This window comes from Hipposideros armiger, unplaced genomic scaffold (genome assembly GCF_001890085.2).
Source record: "Hipposideros armiger isolate ML-2016 unplaced genomic scaffold, ASM189008v1 scaffold_781, whole genome shotgun sequence".
NCBI lineage: Eukaryota > Metazoa > Chordata > Mammalia > Chiroptera > Hipposideridae > Hipposideros > Hipposideros armiger.
The window spans coordinates 468,040-485,160 of record NW_017732131.1 but is presented as its reverse complement, the minus strand read 5'-3'; the positions used below and the strand labels follow the sequence as shown (position 1 = coordinate 485,160).

At 45.5% G+C, this 17,121-nt stretch overlaps 1 protein-coding gene across 21 annotated transcripts in view; it reads left to right on the top strand.

The window, feature by feature from the left end:
• GRAMD1B (GRAM domain containing 1B) overlaps positions 1-14,147 on the top strand; it is a 253,091-nt gene extending 238,944 nt beyond the window's left edge. For 12 of the 21 annotated variants that reach the window (XM_019628340.1, XM_019628333.1, XM_019628334.1 and 9 more), the window contains 5 exons: positions 1,021-1,111; positions 4,187-4,198; positions 4,569-4,676; positions 4,925-5,114; positions 8,927-14,147. In XM_019628340.1, the coding sequence (XP_019483885.1) occupies positions 1,021-1,111; positions 4,187-4,198; positions 4,569-4,676; positions 4,925-5,114; positions 8,927-9,016 (491 nt within the window). In that variant the 3' untranslated portion in view covers positions 9,017-14,147. The remainder of the gene's footprint in view (positions 1-1,020; positions 1,112-4,186; positions 4,199-4,568; positions 4,677-4,924; positions 5,115-8,926) is intronic. The other 9 variants (XM_019628338.1, XM_019628337.1, XM_019628336.1 and 6 more) reach the window with 4 other exon arrangements.
• The last annotated feature ends 2,974 nt before the right edge of the window (positions 14,148-17,121 follow it).

Genomic DNA, 17,121 nt, shown 5'->3' with positions numbered 1-17,121 from the left:
TGCACAAAATTCTTTAAGTCTGAGACTCCAGCTGTTCTTCCTCTTTCCATTTGCCCTTTAAGTTCCTCAGCCCCTGCTGACCCATATGTGTGCTCGGCTGAATAAAAGTTGCCTCTGGGTTTATGCCTTCGTGCTGCCTATGCTCCATGTCTACCTGGATAGGCTCACGTATGCAGCTTCCAAGTTCTTGGGAAATGCACCAGGGAGAAGCTGCAGCTCAGGCCTGAGATTACCTCAGAACACAAAAGTCAGGGAGTCCAAGGTAGCCCCCTCCCTTGGCCCCATGGACCCACAAAGGACCTGCTGTACCAGGTAGTGGACTCCCTTAATATGTCTTCCTCTTCCCATCCAGCCATTCACAACCTCGTGTCTTGACTCAGTCATGGAAACCTGCCAGTATAGGAGGCCTTAGGAACTAACCAGTCCCGTGTTTTCAAACTGTGCTCTGCACTTACCTGGTTCTTCATCAGAGCTAGATGGAGACAGGAGAGGAGAAAGAAGCAGGCCAGGAGAGGGCCAGCCATCTGTGTCCCTCCCGCAGCTGCTGCCAGAGCACTCGCACTCCAACATCATGTGTTTTACCTATGGGATTTCTGACTAACATTGCATTTGAATAAACTGAACTCGCAGAGAGGTTATGTGACTTGCTCCCCATCATGGAGCCAATATGGATAAAGCCAGAGCTAAAAGCTGTCTCTAGTCCTAGCACAGTGCTGTCCCCTTCCACACCTGCAGATCACTTTGTCCTGCATCTGTTGTGTCCTAGCTACACAGGTCTGTTGATTTTCTCATTTGCTCAGGGACTTTAATATCCACCTACTTGACCTAACCCATGACCGTGCCCTTGATGCGCTTACCTTCCACTTTTGGAAGGCTGGGTTTATCTATCACACTGTTGCCCTGACAGCATCATGGACAGTTCTCTGTCATTCCCTGAAGTTCTGTGCATGACCAGTGTCACATCAGTAGTTGGTAGACTTGTGGGCCATGATGGTGATGGCCTTTCTATTTTCCTTCCAGGTTCCACGCAGACACGACATATCCCTGAGGACACCACCAATGGTTTCCACCTGCAGAGCGTGTCCAAGCTACTGCTGGTTATCAGCTGTGTGTAAGGGATTCCAGGCTCTCCTCCCCGACTCTGTCCCTGCTGCCATCCCTTTCCTGCCTGTTGCCTCCCTCCCAGTATCTTCAGGTGTCTGAGTGCCCTTATTGTGGTCCTGGTTTTATTCTTTGTCCGCTAGTCTTCTCTCTCCAGGTCAGTTGCTCTCTCTGTCATTCTTTGCCTCTTTGCTTCTTTTTCTCTGTTTTATTTAGCAATTGCTGTATGCTAGGCCTCCTGGATTCAGAAGCGAGTGCTGCATGCAGCATCCATGCCCTTCAGGAACTCAATTCCAAGTGGGTAAGACAGATAGGAAATTCGAAATTACTACACCACAGGATAAGTGCTAACATAGGGACGCTGCAGAGCATTCCAGGAACCCACTCACTTGTTTGTGAGGGATGCTCGGAGTGTCTGCTCCGTGCCAGGCATCAGGACTATGCCCTCATGGGGCCCACACTTTGACAGGGTAGCCAGGCAAAATCAATGACTGCAGGAAAAGTATACATCTATTTTGCTGTAAACAATTTATAATAATTGCCACAATGCTATAAAACTGTAGGTTCAGTAATTTGCACAGGAAGATGCTGGACTAGGGAAAAAGTTGATTGAAAGCAGTGAAGACATAAGATGGGAGAACACAGCTATCTGATGTCTAAGACCACAGCCCCTGCTTAGGACTTTCAAAAGCCATTTTGAGCAGGGAGCATCTAGGACCGTACGTGCAGACAGCTTTTCCACCGGGTTCAGCTCACCGCCTGATACCCAGCCCTTCTTGGATGGGAGTGTGCTATGAGAATGGGAGGCACAGGTGGGAGGGGGCACAGGAGCTGCCCAGATACATATTCTACTGGCTGTTCATCAGGCACTAGACTATGTCTAGTTCAGTCTTGCTTCTGTGATGCCCCACCACCAGCCCAGGCCTTTACTAAAGCATTTTCAGAGAGGCAGAAGCAAGGGCCCTACCTTCAAGAAACACTGAAGGGAACCCTGGAGTGACATGGTTGGGTTTGCATTTGAAGAAAAGATCACTCCAATGGCAATATGATATATGAATTAAACAAGGAAGGACTGGAGGCAGGGAGGCCAGTCGGAGTAGACGGCAGTGATGAAGGCAGAGGTGTCTGGCAGACTGAGGTGAGGCACTGGGGCTGAGAGACTTGTGACTGCTGGTTACACAGTGAAGGATGGTGACTTACTGAGTCCCATGTCGATAGATGGCAGTGTCATTAACAGAAATCTGGAAGTTAGCAAAACGTTGTCAAAGAAGATGCAGGCAGTTCCCGATGTCCCTGAGTTGCCATAAGGTATCCAAGGGAAGGTGGCAGATAGATATTTGTTAATGTGGATCTGAAGCTTAGGAGAGACGTTTAGGCTGCAGCTGCTGATTTAATTATTGGTAGCATTAAAGTATGAATGAGATCACCAGAAGAGATAGAGAATGTGAGAAACAAAATGGGGCTGAGGACAAACCTCAAGTCCCATGAGGAAGGCTCTCTTATTAACCTTATTTGAATATGCAACAAAACACTAGACTTAAAATTCTTCTGAATATGGCTTGAGAAGCCAAGATTTTTTTTACAGCATTAAATACAGAGACCAGTAAAAACCAGCAGAATTCACATTTAGCATCGTCACTCTAAAGTTACGCATGCTGTTGTCAAAACTAAATCTCTGATGTTGGATTTGGTAGATATAAAATTAACCATGGATTAGTTCTGTGCTTAACTTCTTTCTGCATGTTGACGTGAAGTACAGAAAGCCTGCTTACCTGAGGAAATTGTACAGCATGATATTAACTAAATTTGTGGCTTCGTTAGTTAAGGATAATCAAGCGTCATCATTCAACACTAGTGGGTCCAGGCAGGGGGTCTGCTGACAGCGTGCATGTGGGTGCCCTGTGCCCAGCAGGCCCGAGCCACCATCCACCTGCCCATGAGCACCCAGCCCTCCGCCTGTGTCCTCTCTTTAGACCACTGCCAGGCCTTCACTCAAAAAGCATGCAGAGATCCCTTGACCTTCACTGCGCACAGACACGATGATAAGCACAAAGCCAGACGTGGGTGCTCAGATGGTGTGCAGCTCACACTGAAGAGGTGTGTAGTCAGATGATCCCATGTGTGCTGATAGAATTATAGGCAGGATCATTGAAACCCAACACAAAACTTAGAAATTCTTGGGAAGAACACAGCTGAGTAGCCTCAGGGATTTCCAGGTGCCAGTTGGAAGCACAAATGAGATTTTCTCTGTTGGTCTTTCTCCATCTGTTTTATCTTCCCATTTTGTCATGTTTTGTCTTACGTGTGTCTGTGCCTCCTCTAATGAAAATAACCACCTGTCGTGGAGAGCCTGCTGTGTGCAGGGTGCTTTACATACATCCCTTTGCTCCACGTAACGACCCCAGGCATCACTGTCCTGTTGAGCAAGCTGCGTTTCGGAGAAACCAGGGAACTTGACCAAAAGTTAAACTTTTAGGTGGTAAGGATTTGTAGTCAGTTCTGGATCCTCTCTTTACTGGAGTCCTCCTCTCTTCTGTCGTAAAATTATCTTTAGACAATCGCTGAGGCCAAGAGGAGAAGGGAATTTTCTGTCTCATGGTGACTGTCCTTTCCCGCTGGGTCCTCTGACCCCTGGATTGTCCTTGCCCCCTGCTTGTCTCCCACCAGTTCTGGCTCCTCTATTGGAAACCCCAGCTGGTCCTTGTGACTCCCGCGGGCCTGTGGCAGGAGTGAGAAGTCCACAGCTTTAGAGCAGTTCTGCCAACATCTGGACGGCACACCAGGGGCAGAGCTGGGAATCCCACTGAATTCCTCCCTCAGCCTCACCCTTCAGTTGTGTCCTACAGTTGGCATAGTGGAGGCATCCTACCTTGCTTTATCATCCTTGACATCCTAAGAGTCTGTTCACAGTTGCTTTCCCTTGCTCCTTTCTTGCTGAGTCCTCATCTGTTGTGTCTCTGCTCCTACTGTTTCTTGCTCATAGATTCTCTCTCTCTGGCTCAATTTAGGTACAGCTTTCCCCTTCCCCACACAAGTCTGTTTCTAACCTCTGCCTCCTCCCCGTTTTCTTTCCTGCTCCCATTAGGATCTGTTTCAGGTACTGATTCTATGATTGCTTCTTTTACCCTCTCATCTCTTTTCCTCTCCATCTTACCTCTCTCCCCCCAGGCACCCAGACTCTGGGTGACTTGTGTGTGTGTGTCTCTCCTTTCCAGTGCCTCCACCCCACACACCTCTCCATGGCTTTCCTATCATGTTCTGGCCCCACCAGATTAGAGTGCTTCCTCTCTCTTTCTCCCCCTTGCTGCATCCCTCTGCTCACTTACTCACTCATGGCAATGCTTCAGGTGACCCACTGGTCAAGGACAGCAGCCTCTGGGATGGGGGTGTTCCTGGCTCATAGAGGGAGCATGCTTTCTCTGGTTACCTCTCATTGCTGTTGTTTTTCCCCCTTGTCTCCTTCCTAGTCTGGTGCTTCTGGTCCTCCTTAATGTGATGCTGTTCTACAAACTCTGGATGCTGGAATACACCACGCAGACCCTCACTGCCTGGCAGGGTCTAAGGCTCCAAGAAAGGTAATCCTAGGCTCACCTCTTCCCCTCGCCACCGCCTCTACCCTATAGAGTACCGTGCCCTGTCTCCTGCCTCCCAGTCTCCTTGGGAACTGCCCCACTGCTCTTGGCCAAGGAATGACTCTTTAGGATGGATGGGTCCATAAGCAAGCTCTAAAAACTGTCCATATAGTTTTAGTCCTCTTCTGATTTGGGGCACAGGGGCAGTGAGCAGAGGACAAAGCACTCTGATGTGACTCTCTGTCCTTTAGGGGTCTGGGAGCACAGAACAGCCCACTGAGCATAACTCCAGCTGCTGGGGTACCCCCTCTTCCACCCCACAGGTTACCCCAGTCTCAGACAGAATGGGCCCAGCTCTTAGAATCCCAACAAAAGTACCACGATACGGAGCTCCAAAAATGGAGGGAGATCATCAAATCCTCAGTGATGCTTCTTGACCAGGTGAGATGCCCCTACTTGCTCTCCTTGCCCTAGTCTTCTTGAGATGAAACTTCTTCCCTGTGTTCTGAGAAAAATCGCCATCTCCATCACGATCCGTTGGACCTCATCATCCCATTCATTCGTCTCCTAAACCATCCATGGTTCTAATTTTAAAGCCATCCTTGAGTGAGCTGTTGGAAACACAGGTATAGTCCCCCAAATAATAAAAGAACACACTGGATTTGTAGCATGAAAGCTGTAGTTTAGATGGAAGGAGAACTTTTTGTTGTTGTTGGTGGTGGTGGTAACCCATAGCCATCTGACAGGCATTTGAAGAGATAACCCCCTTTTACAGAGAACTGTCTTCCCAGCAGGCATGTCTCTCTAATTCTTTTTTATATTTGCCATCTCCTCCTCCACTTTCAAAACATTCACACAAACACAGAGCCTCCAATATGGGGCCCTTCTCCAGAGGCTGCACTGACAGTCTGGGGAAATGGCTGTCCTATGTCTTTTCATAATACCTCCTTCCTAGTAGAGTTGCCTATATTCCTTCTAAAAATTAGATACATCTATTTAAGAAAATCCTCCCAGGGCAAAATCAATAATTAGCTTAGTTTTGTCAGGGGAGGGAGCTTCTTTCTTCCCCTGGAAGAATTTCATATCTATGAAAATCTCCTGCATGGGGTTGCCAAGATAGTGGAACCTACCTTTGCTATGCAAGAAGAGTTAGGAGACGGAAGATTTGTTTTGTTATGTTAAAATTGCTGTTCCTAAGGGGTTTCTTGCTAATGTTTTGTGGTCAACCAGATCTGAGATGGAACCCTAACCTTGCCACTAACTAGTTTTGTAACCTCAAACAAAGGATTTAATAGTAATGATCTTCAGTTTCTTCACTTATAAAATGGGAATTAAGATCATTGCTTCATGAAATTGCTGCCAGGATTTGATGGCACTTGGGAAGCACTCATTAATATTAAATTTTATTTCCCCTTCATAATTTGGTCTTAGCTCTAAATGAAGGAGAGAGCGTTTTTTAATGCTGCTGCCAGGATTCAGTGTAATGTGTTTAGAGTATCATGTTTAGTTTTGGAGCCACGTTTAAGGGCTATTTTTAACCAAAAGAGGGTAAACAGCATAGTGAGGAGTTTGGAATCCCTGTCATATGAAGAAGGGTTGATAGAATTAAAGATATGCTCAGGAGGCGGGAAGACTGGGGTGAGGAAAACAGGATAGTCTTCAGACAGGGGCCCAACAGGTTAGACTGCTTGTAAAATTCCAGAGTACTGAACTAGGGCTAGACGTTATAGGGAATTAGAATTTTGAGTCATCAAATAAAAACAGACTACTTATAGTGAGAGCTACCGAGCAATAGAATGGCTATTCCAAAGGACTGAGATCCCATCCCTGAAGTACTCAAGGGGTGTTGAGGTGATGTTGGATAAGGAACTTGTGGATTAAATGGGAGGGCAATTGAACTGGATGACCCCGTTCTCTTCCAACTACAGAATTCTATTTCAGGGTGGATACCCTTAAGTTGGAGCTTGGGGCTGTCAGATTTATAGCATGGTGGTGGACTCTACAAGTGTTAAGATAGGTGTTTTGTTGCATTCCCTTTAAAAATATTGGGTTGTTGGAAAAGTCATCACGTATTTTGTCTATGTTTTTCAAGGTCATTTATTTATATAAAGAACAAAGATCAATCAATGATATATTGCCCGTTTTGTTCGATAACCTTTTGCCATCTTTCAGTGAGCTTCATAATTCCTCATTCATAGAAGGACCTGTCTTTATTTGTGAAAAACTGAACAAGGTGCTGATTTACAGCCTCATCTGAATTGAACGTTATACCACGTAAGGAGTTTTGAAGAGAGCGAAACAAGTGGAAGTCTGCCGGAGCAAGGTCAGGAGAGTGTGGTGGGTGTGGCAACACATCCCATCCAAGCTCCAGTCATTTTTCACGGGTGATCAAACTTATGTGTGGTCTCGCATTGTCACGATGGAACTTAACTCCTTTATAATTAACAAGCTCTGGACGTTTCTGAATGAAGGATTTGTTCAAACTGTCCAATTGTCAACAGTACACATTCGAATTGATTGTTTGGTTCCTTGGTAGGAACTTGGAAAACATGACACCTTTAAAATCCCAGCACACTGAGAGCATAACCTTCCTCTGATGAATGTCTGCTTTCAATGTCGTTTGAGGCGAATCATCACGTCGGGATTAAGACCATTTGCGCACCACATTGTTGTAAACAATCCACTTCTCATCACCAGTTATCAGTCGCTTCAAAAAAGGATTGTTTTCCTCAAGTTTAATGAGCATATTGCGGATGTTTATAGGCGCCATCAAATGAACTTCTTTGAGTTCATGCGGAACCCAAATATCGAGCTTGCTTACGTATCCCATCTTCTTCAGGTGGTCGTGAACGCTTGAATGATGGATATTCAATGTTTCTGCAATCTCTCGTGTCATGTAACACGGGTTTGACTCGATCAATGCCTTTATTTTGTTGTCATCAACCTCGGTGGTCCTCCCTGACCAAGGAGCGTCATTGAAATAAAAATCACCAGCATGTAATTTCGTGAACCATCGCTGTCACTGACGTTCTTGTAGAGCATTGTCACCGTAAACTTCATGCAACTTTTCACAAGCTTGACGTGCATTCTTCCCTTTATGGAAGTAAAATATGGCAAAAATTCACAGTTTGGTCTTCCATCTTCAACTTGTTGTAAAATCTCCAAAACTCAACCAAATCACTCAATTTTTTTTTAGAATGAAGCTAGAACTATCAACTGTCAAATGACATAGCAATAACATAGATGCGAATGACTCTAGTACTTCCAAAAATGAACTAGTGCCATCTGTCACAAACATGCGTCATGACTTTTCTGACAACCCAATAGCTTACAAAAGAACAGTAATGGGCCCCTTATCCCTACTGAGCAGAGGATATAGAAGAACCAGAAACGAAAGTGATCCATTAAGCAGAGAAACCAGGGTTCTCAAAATCTATAACCATTTACCCATGAAATGTTAACTCTATTGTGTAGTAACAAAGCAGCTTATTTAAGTGTATTGTGGTATGATGGGCCATTTTAGAATTCTACCACTGGAATTGCCCTAGTTACGCTCTATCCTATGACCTAACAATCTTAATGTGTTTGTTTCTTAAAGTTGGTTAAGAAATTCAATTAAGGTTAAGTCAGTGATATACATATAACTAGAAGCCTACTCAGCTCTGCTTGGGACCCGGGGTATATGAGGATAAGACACATTGCAGTCCCAACACATGAAACAAAGCAATTTAAGATGACTGCAGCCCAGAGTTTTAGTGAGTGGTGTATGAAAGGCCAGGAAAAAGAAAGACGATTGTGAGCCAGAGAAAGTTTCGATTTGTTCTGGCCTTAACACATGGGTGGGATTGGAACAGGCTGGGGGAACACTGGCAAAATGTACAAAGATAGGAGTACAGTACAGTCAGGATCAGTGGGGAAACCAGATGGAGTGAGTCAAGACCAAGTAAGTGGCAGTCTAATGTGGCTCCTTATAGCAGCTGAATGCTTTGAGAGAATTCTCAATCCAATGACACAAGGGCCACAAATCTTTAAGACATAGCGAATTGCACCGTAGGGGTCCCCAATGCTTGACTGGCTGTCCCCTTTGCCTGAGACTGTGTCCCTTGAGAATCACGCTTGTTTTAGGAGCCAGCTCTCTTTAGCTCCCTGGCGTGGTAGGGGCCCTGCCATAGGCAGGTGTGGAAGATGCTGCTATATGGAGAAACCCACTGAGGGCACAAACCCGGGCTGGGATGGGGTTTCCTGTCTTACAGATGAAGGACTCACTCATCAATCTTCAGAATGGCATCAGGTCCCGTGACTACACATCAGAAAATGAAGAGAAGAGGAACCGCTATCATTGACAAGGCAGGAACAGGGGTCGCTGCAAGAGGCCTGTGCAATACATGTACATAGACCATATATGTGTGTGTGTGTGTGTGTGTGTATACACACACACACATACACACACACACACACACATATATATATATATTATAAATATATGTATATATATATTATATACAGATTTTAAATAGAGATAATGCCTATGTACCAGGGAGAAGGAGCAGAACTGCCTCCTGTGCTGGCCGGTGGAGGGGCCGAGGAGGGCAGGGACCATCTCTCAGCACCGACCTCCCCTGATCCTCCTCCTCCCCATCCTCTAGTCCCCACCCTTTCCCTTGCTGGCCATTCTTGGCTCTGAGAAGGGAAATGTTGTTGAGCCAAAGTCATGCCTGTGAAGACCCTGGGGTCTTGAAAAGAAGTCTCAAGGGGGCATTGCTTAAGGTGCTTCATTTCCTAATCCACATTTGATTTGTTCCCAAAATAAAACCTTTTCTTCCCTACCCCACGCTTCCCCAGGTGTTCTCTTGGGAACAAGGAAGCATCAAGGGCAGGAGCCCAATCTAAACTCTACTGTATTAGGCCACCCCGTTTATATGGACCATAGACCAAGAAAGAGGCTGGTGGAGATGATTGCTGGAAAGCTAGCAAGGCTGCACTTGTGGGTTTGGGCCTTGTAGCTGCAGGCTGCTAAGGACTTGTGTTTTGAAGGTATTCTCCTCGCTCACCCCCTGCACCTTCATCTAACCTATGTCAGATGGGAATTTCTTACTTCCCCACCCCCTCTTCTCTCTGGTCTTCTCCCAGGCTGGATCTGGGTGAAGTGTCATTTTTTTAGTGCCTAAAGCTCCTTTTTCTCTGTGCCCTAAGAGCACATCGTTTATTAGCCAGGGGGGAGCATTTTCGATCTTGTTAAACCTCTTTTAGTGGTTATAAGCATGTCCAGTCTATGGCTCTAATTCCTTCACTTTGAGTTGTCAGTTTGGTTTCCAGGATGAATCAGGGTGTTGTAGGACCTCCAGCGTTTGAGAGCGCAAATACCCTAACAAGGTGGGATTGTAGGGTCTAACCACAGAATGCTGTGTGTATAGTGCGCACCAATATCCAAGCACTCATTTGGCTTCCGGCCTCATTTACTCTCAGTGAAGAACCAACTTTAGTCAAGGGAGATAACTGTCTGAGACACTTGGCACGTGGAAGAAGACCCAAGCCCTTGGAGGGAAAGGATTCGGCAAAGGTGCATTGCATCTGGGCACGAAAAAGCCAGGTGGAGTCTGGCCCATGGGGGCCATTCTAAATCCTCAGTTTCTCAGACATGGGATGGGGAACTCTGGCAGAGGGAGCAAAGCCTTCTCTACTTGTTGACCCCAGACAGGTATGAGATCACTAAGGAATAGAGAGAAGACTTTAGGATAGGAGAGTGAGTCATCCAGGGCCAAAAAGGGCTATGGGTCCTTAGGACCCATACATTTATCTTCCTTCGTGGGACCCTCCTGGGCACGCTTATTACCTTTCATACACTAGCTACTATTGTATTTCTCCATCTAATAACCAAGGGAATCCTGCCAGCCCCAGGTAGAGCTTGAAGAGATTCTTGATCAGGAAAGGATCATACCAATTTGGCAAGGACAGCTCCTCCAGATCTCTTGTTCTTCTAGTGAGCCTCTTCATGCAAGGGGCAGAAGGAAAGGAAGATTGAATCACTGATCTAGCCCAAGAGAAGAGCAATGTGTCTTCTTCTCTTGGAATGGCCTGAGCATCCCACTTTGGCAATGAAAAGTTTTTGACTTTTTGGTTAATCTGAGATTATAGTCTGAGAATATAACCTTATTATTTGCCCTACGGGCAGGATGAGAAGACAAAAAGATACATGACCAGGTCCCCCCCCCCCCAGGGGAGTAGCATGAGAAGGCTTCATGGGATCAGCTAGAATTTATATTCCTCCCCTAGGAAAGGAGTTGAATATAATCTTTGTGGAAGGTGTGTATGCTCACAGGCCAGTGAGTCACTACTCACTCTTGTCCAGGACTTTGAATGGGAGAGCCTAGTGAGGTTCAAGGCTCGTAGGCTCTGAGCCAAAGGAGGAACAGTGCAGACTGCTAGAAATTTCCCTATTGGAGAAGCCAGAAGTCAAAATTATTCCCAGAAGGTTTTGAAAGCAAAAATGGTAAATCCTCTAATTTATTCCATTCATATTTATTTTAATTATGCAGTTATTAACGGTCCCATGTTGGGATCTTTGGGATGACTTAAAAAGGGTGCTTTGCTGGGAGTAAAGTGATATAAGTAGACCTGGCTAAATAGTTGTTCTGCTTCTGTTTTACCTCTCAGGCCCATTCCAGGGAGGAATAGGCAACAGGGAAGGAAGTACTTATTTTGTCCAAAGAACCCTCATGATTTCTGGGGATTTGAACCCAGGAGACAATACGTTCCATTGCCTCATTGCTAGGGATCGTGGAACTCTTATGGGTGTTCTCTGTTCTAATTTTTTTTTTTTTTCAAATCAGGAGAAAACCAACTTTATTCACTCCAAAACAAAGCTTTTCACCCTTATTCAGTAACCTGTCAAAAGGAAGGGCACTCACACTTGCAGATAAGTTTGGGAATGAAACACATAAATACCATTGTAACTCATGGCCAGTAGCCTGGCTTGTAGCTGTCTGCAAGGGAACATCAAAACCATCACCTCTTACGTTATTTCTTCCAGCCAGTGCTTTTTTTGTGTTTGTTCATTTAAGAACTTGAGTCACATAGGAGTCTTTCTGTGAGAATTCATCTGGTAAAACATTTGAGAGCTTGTACTCAATTTCAAAGATTTTGCAAAGTTTCTAACCAGGTGAAGAACAGCTATAGGGTCTACACTTCCACACCACCTTCTATGGAGGAGTTAACAATATTGGCCTTGGAGAAGCCAGTCCTATCTGCACCTTTCCTCTTTCCCCCATCCACCTCCCTAGGACAAGGGGAAAACGTCCTCGGCCAGCAAGATTAGCAACTTGAAGCTCTCTGTGAGAGCACTGGGCTGAGAATGAGGAGGCCTGGCCTGAGTCCGAGCACTGCTCTTGGACATGTCACTCCCCGTCTCTTAGCCTGTCACTAGGGTAGGCTCTAGCTTTGGCATAGTCTTGGAGGCTGTATCAGAGACTGACAAGGCTGGGCTTTCTTAGACTTGGAAGTTTCCCTTCTGGGCTAGACCTCCCCTGGTAGTATCTGATTTCCCAGAAAATTCAGGGTAGTTAAACTTTCTTTTTTTTATTGGCTAGGAGGTTAGGGAGACCCAGTGAAAGGGAGAGGAGGGGGAGAGAGGGAAGTAGATATGTGGTGGGGGGAGGGAGAGAGATTAGGCTTGCAGAATTGCTAAGATGGTGTTTTTTTCCTTTGTTGGCCTAGTCTTAGTTTGGGAAGGGACCTTCCTTTGGACTTTCTCTAAACTAGGAGAAAGAGGTAAATGGCAAGAAGGCACCATCTTGGATAGAGCCCATTTTCCATCCCTAGGCTATGAAGCCTTTCATCTGCCCATCCTTCCTCCTCCTTGCTAGAAAAAAACAGTGGAGAGAAGTCATTCCGGGTTCTAGCACTTCTCTTTTGGCTCAACTCAAACCTTGTTGAAGTTTGGATTAAGTGTGAAGCTTTGGCTGAAATCTTTGGGTTGCCTTAGAGCGCTGACATTACAAACCTGGGATTACAGGTAGTGGGGAGGACCAAGAAACCTCAAGAGGAATGCTTTGATAGAAGTGGATTCTATCTATGTCCTGTCCCCAACCCAGGCGTGCACCATGTCCAATACATTCACCGGCAACATCTCTAGGGTGAAATCCTGGAGAAAGGACTAGAGGAAGAATCTTTCTGGACTGTTGTAGTCTCAGAAGGATTCTTCCTGTGCCTTACTATGCTGCAGGGCAGCCAAAGCCAACCCTTCTTCCCTGCCCCCAAACCCACCCCGAGAAATAACACTCTTCACTCTTCCTCGAGGTGGCAGGGCTGTGGGTGTCTCTCCCCACACCCCCTGACTCTGCCTGCCCACTACAGTACAAAACTTGAGAACCTGTCTTCCCAACTCTCCCCTCCCGCATCCCTTGTCTCTAGGCTGTGGGACAGTCGTCCCATCTACCACTTGACATCCTCTACCCCAATTCCCCAACCTGCAGCAGACTAGTCCCACTCTCCTCCACCTCTATGTTTTCTTCCAGAAGATGCATTTTGGGTCTGAGAGGAACGTTTTTCTGGAAGGCCATCTTTGAACGCCCCTGCTTTCCTGATGTGGAGCAGGAATTTGCACACGGTGTAGAGAGCTCCCCTTCCCACCTCTCTGCCCAGCTTTGTTACCTCACTCTTGCTCTGGCCAACTCCCTGTTTTGGTGTTCTGTGTGACAGCTCAGGGGACTTGGGCATTGTTTTCTGTTGTGACTTGAGGTCCTCAGCAGGCCTGGGAGCCCGGATTGGAGCCTTGGTTGCTGGCGAGAAGCACCTTGCCTGCTAAGAGGAGCTGATGGCGGATGATCTACCCGATACGTGAAGGCATAAAGAACGTTGTCATCTCTGCCCCTTGGCCCTCCTTGCTTCTCTCAACACAATGACACTGCAGAAACAAAATGGTGGCCTCTGCTCCAGGCAAGACAGCTGGCTGTGTCTGGGGAGTTGGCCCTGGGCTTGGGTGCCACAAGCTGAGACTGCATAGTAAAAGCAACCATTTTTGCCAACAATAGTTTGTGGCTCCCTACATTTTCCTATTCTGCACTCTAGGGCCAGACCACTCTCTGCATGGACCAGATCATCTTCCCAAACCCATGGTGCTTCCCCTCTCCCCCCACTCAACCTAGACTCCAAGGTGGGGAGGGATGGGCCAGAGGCCATAGTGGCCTCTGGATAATCCTGACATGGGTGGAGTGGGGTGAGGCAGAGGGAGCAGCCCCCAACACCTGCACTGGGCCATATCTGGGAAAGAACACAGGTTGATTGCAGTTGAGTTGTCTGGCCATCTGTACTTGGATCTATAACTGTACTTTGCCTGGCGCTGTGCGCAAGGTCTGAAAACTTACTGCTAGTACCTAGAAAACATACAAGGCTTCCCAGCCAAATCTTAATGTAAAGTAGCTAGAGCCATGGAAGTACAGTATGAATTAAAAGAAAAAAGTATTGAACTACAAATAATGGTGTATATGTGGTTATTGCTTGATTCATTAGTGCTCATTGTCCCAAGTGTTTTTGGTCTTCCCAGATGTGATCACAGCAAGTCCTGAAAGCATTTATGTGTAGGCACACTCATACACATGCAAAGCCAACATCTAGGACTTCCCAGGGTAGGGAGGCAGCCTGATAAAGTGGAGTGGGTAAGAAGTTTTGGAATCAGACCCGAGTACAAATTGCATCATCACTGTTTATCAGCTGTGTGACCTTGCACCCCATCCATCACTTCAAGTCTCAGTTTTTATTGGTAAAATAAAGTGTGTGTGTGTGTGTGTGTGTGTGTGTGTTTCTTAGTATAGTAGCTGGTACCGTATTATTATTAGTCAATACTTTTGCTATTATAGAAGAGTATGGTGTACTGAATCCTGGAGACAATTTCTTGTTGAACATTTCCCTTTTGGGGCCTTGGCACTCCCAGGAAGATGAGAGACAGCTTTGCTTTATCGCCTTATGTTCCCTGAACCGGTAAGGGGGTGTGGTCCCTCCCTTCATTAGGTCCTCCTTGCAGTTAGCCCTTTGCCACATACTAGGACACTTATTTAGTGTCAGGCAGGTAAAAACACAAGTGACTTGCATTCCTTTGTATTTGGGTAGGGAAGAAAGGGGGAAAGGAGAGGCTAGCTCACACCTTTATCATGTTCAATTCTAGACTACTAAATGTATCATTTATTCCCTGGACATATGTCCACTGATCGTTGAACTGATGCAGGTTGGAGAGGTAGGTAGAAGCCATAGTATACTTAGCAGACACACAGTATGTAATAGAGTAAAACCAGAGCAGGCAGTGTTGAGAGACATTTTTTTGACATGAACGGTGAGTTTACTGAAAAACACTACATACAGTCATTAAGTTGTCGAGAGCTTGGGTGGTCAGGAACAACATTTGTAGAGTTCAGAAAAATATTGGCTGTGGAAAATTTTTTTAGAAAGTAATGTGAAGGTGACAATGTGATAAAGCGTTCTATCAGTTATAGTACTAAGAGTTGGCTAATAGTGTTTGACAGTGTTTCACAAACCTACAAGCACTTGTTCTTCAGTCACCTCCCCCTCCATTACACGCTGCCCAACAAACAGTACAGCTCTTGCCAAATGGTGACTCAGGGAGAAATGATCGAGTATTACTGGCTTTGAGGCTTAGCTGGCCTGTGATAGAGGTTGAGTCTGGTCTATAACTCAGACTTGCTCAAAGTGCTTATCTATTGGATCCTACTATAAACTCAAGGGGGGGAAACTAAACATCAGCTATCTACCACGGTAGAGTTTTAGAGATTAAGAAAGGCTTGGATGAAGATATTTTTCAGACCTGAGACCACGGGGCACACTGAGGTCTGGACTGGTGCTTGATGCAGTGGGTGCTGAAATGGAGAATGAATGGATGATCAGAGTAATGCACACACCAAATACAATTCAGACATGTTTGCAGTGACTGGATGAATTCACTGCGTTAGGGATTTTTCATTTACAAAAGGTGAGAGGAAGGCTTTTTTCCCCCCTTTCATTTCTGTTAACTTTATAAAAGGGAACCAAGGTAGACTCTCTGAAATGTGTCTAACTCTTGCTTCTTCCGGCAAAGATGCAATTACAAAGCTTTTTCCCTCTGATTTATGTCAGGTGGTTTCACAAACTGAGGTGGCTGTATTTCCCTTCTTGATCTAGCAGTTTTGGGGGAGGGCTACTGTCTCTTCTCCATTCATTGCTCTATGCATATTTCCAGCATATTTCTGCTTTGAAAAATTCCTTCCCTAGTAGCATTTCTAGTTTGGCTTGTAAGGAGAAATCAGAAACAGAGGATCAGAAATCTGGGTGTGTGGATGTTTGGGGATGGAAAAACTAAAGGATAATGCTTTTAAACAGACTGAAAATAAAGGTTGGGGTAGGGACAGGCACTAACTATCCAGGCATTTCCACACAGGAGTTGGAGCTGTGGACAAGGTGAGCTAATAGTAAAGGTCAGTAGAGCAAGGTGCTTACGGGCCAACTGAGTAGAGCAATCAAATTCATGGCTGTTCAGCAGCAGGAAAGGGAAAATCAGATCCAGCCTAGCTTGGCCTTTAGTGAATTGTGTTGTTGAGGATCAGTCATGGGAAATATCCAGCACCGAGGCAACAGATGGGATTCCTAAAGTGATAATAGCCCTTGAGAACATTGCTAAGCCCTTTAATAAGAACAGCATGCCAGAGAAAGCTTCCAGAGCAATGCACGTGTAGTCTGGGTCCTTTGTAGGAGTATGGGGAGAAACGGAGTGGGTGAGGATCTGAAGTAGGCTGGTGATCAAGAGTACCTCGTAGATTTATAGTCATGATCAAGTCTCCCAGGAAAGGACTTTAATTGCAATTCAGGAGAAATAATGATGTGCAAACCAACTAGAAAGGGAAAACCAAAATGAGATGGACTTTCAAAGCACATTTCTAGCATCTGCCAAGAAGCAAAGCGGTAGAGGACCATTCAAATGGGATTATGGGTGAGAGAAGAGGTTGAATATCTCAGGACAAGCCGGAGAAGCAAAGACTAAATGGAAGTTAAAAAACGAGGAAAGGAAGCAACAATGATCTAGGTGGAAAGAACGGGGCTAGGAGTCAGAAGACCTGGATTCTGGCTCTCCATTTACCAACTATATGAACTTGGGGTATGATAAATCTACTTAGCCTCACACGGCCTCAGTTCCTTCATTTATAATGTGAAGATTAGTAATAATCTACCTTGCAGGGCTAGTGTGAAGAATAAGATAATTGAAATGAAAATGCTTTGTAAACCACATAGCTCTTATGAAAGTATTAATGATGAGAAGAGTTGAGATGCTAGAAGACTTATGAAGGATAAATAAGAAAACAATAGATACAATTTTAGCTACATTAAAAATCAGGAAACATCTGAGGGGGTTTTTTTGTTTGTTTTAAAGAAAAAAGCAGTCATGCATATTATTTGATTAAAAGTTAGA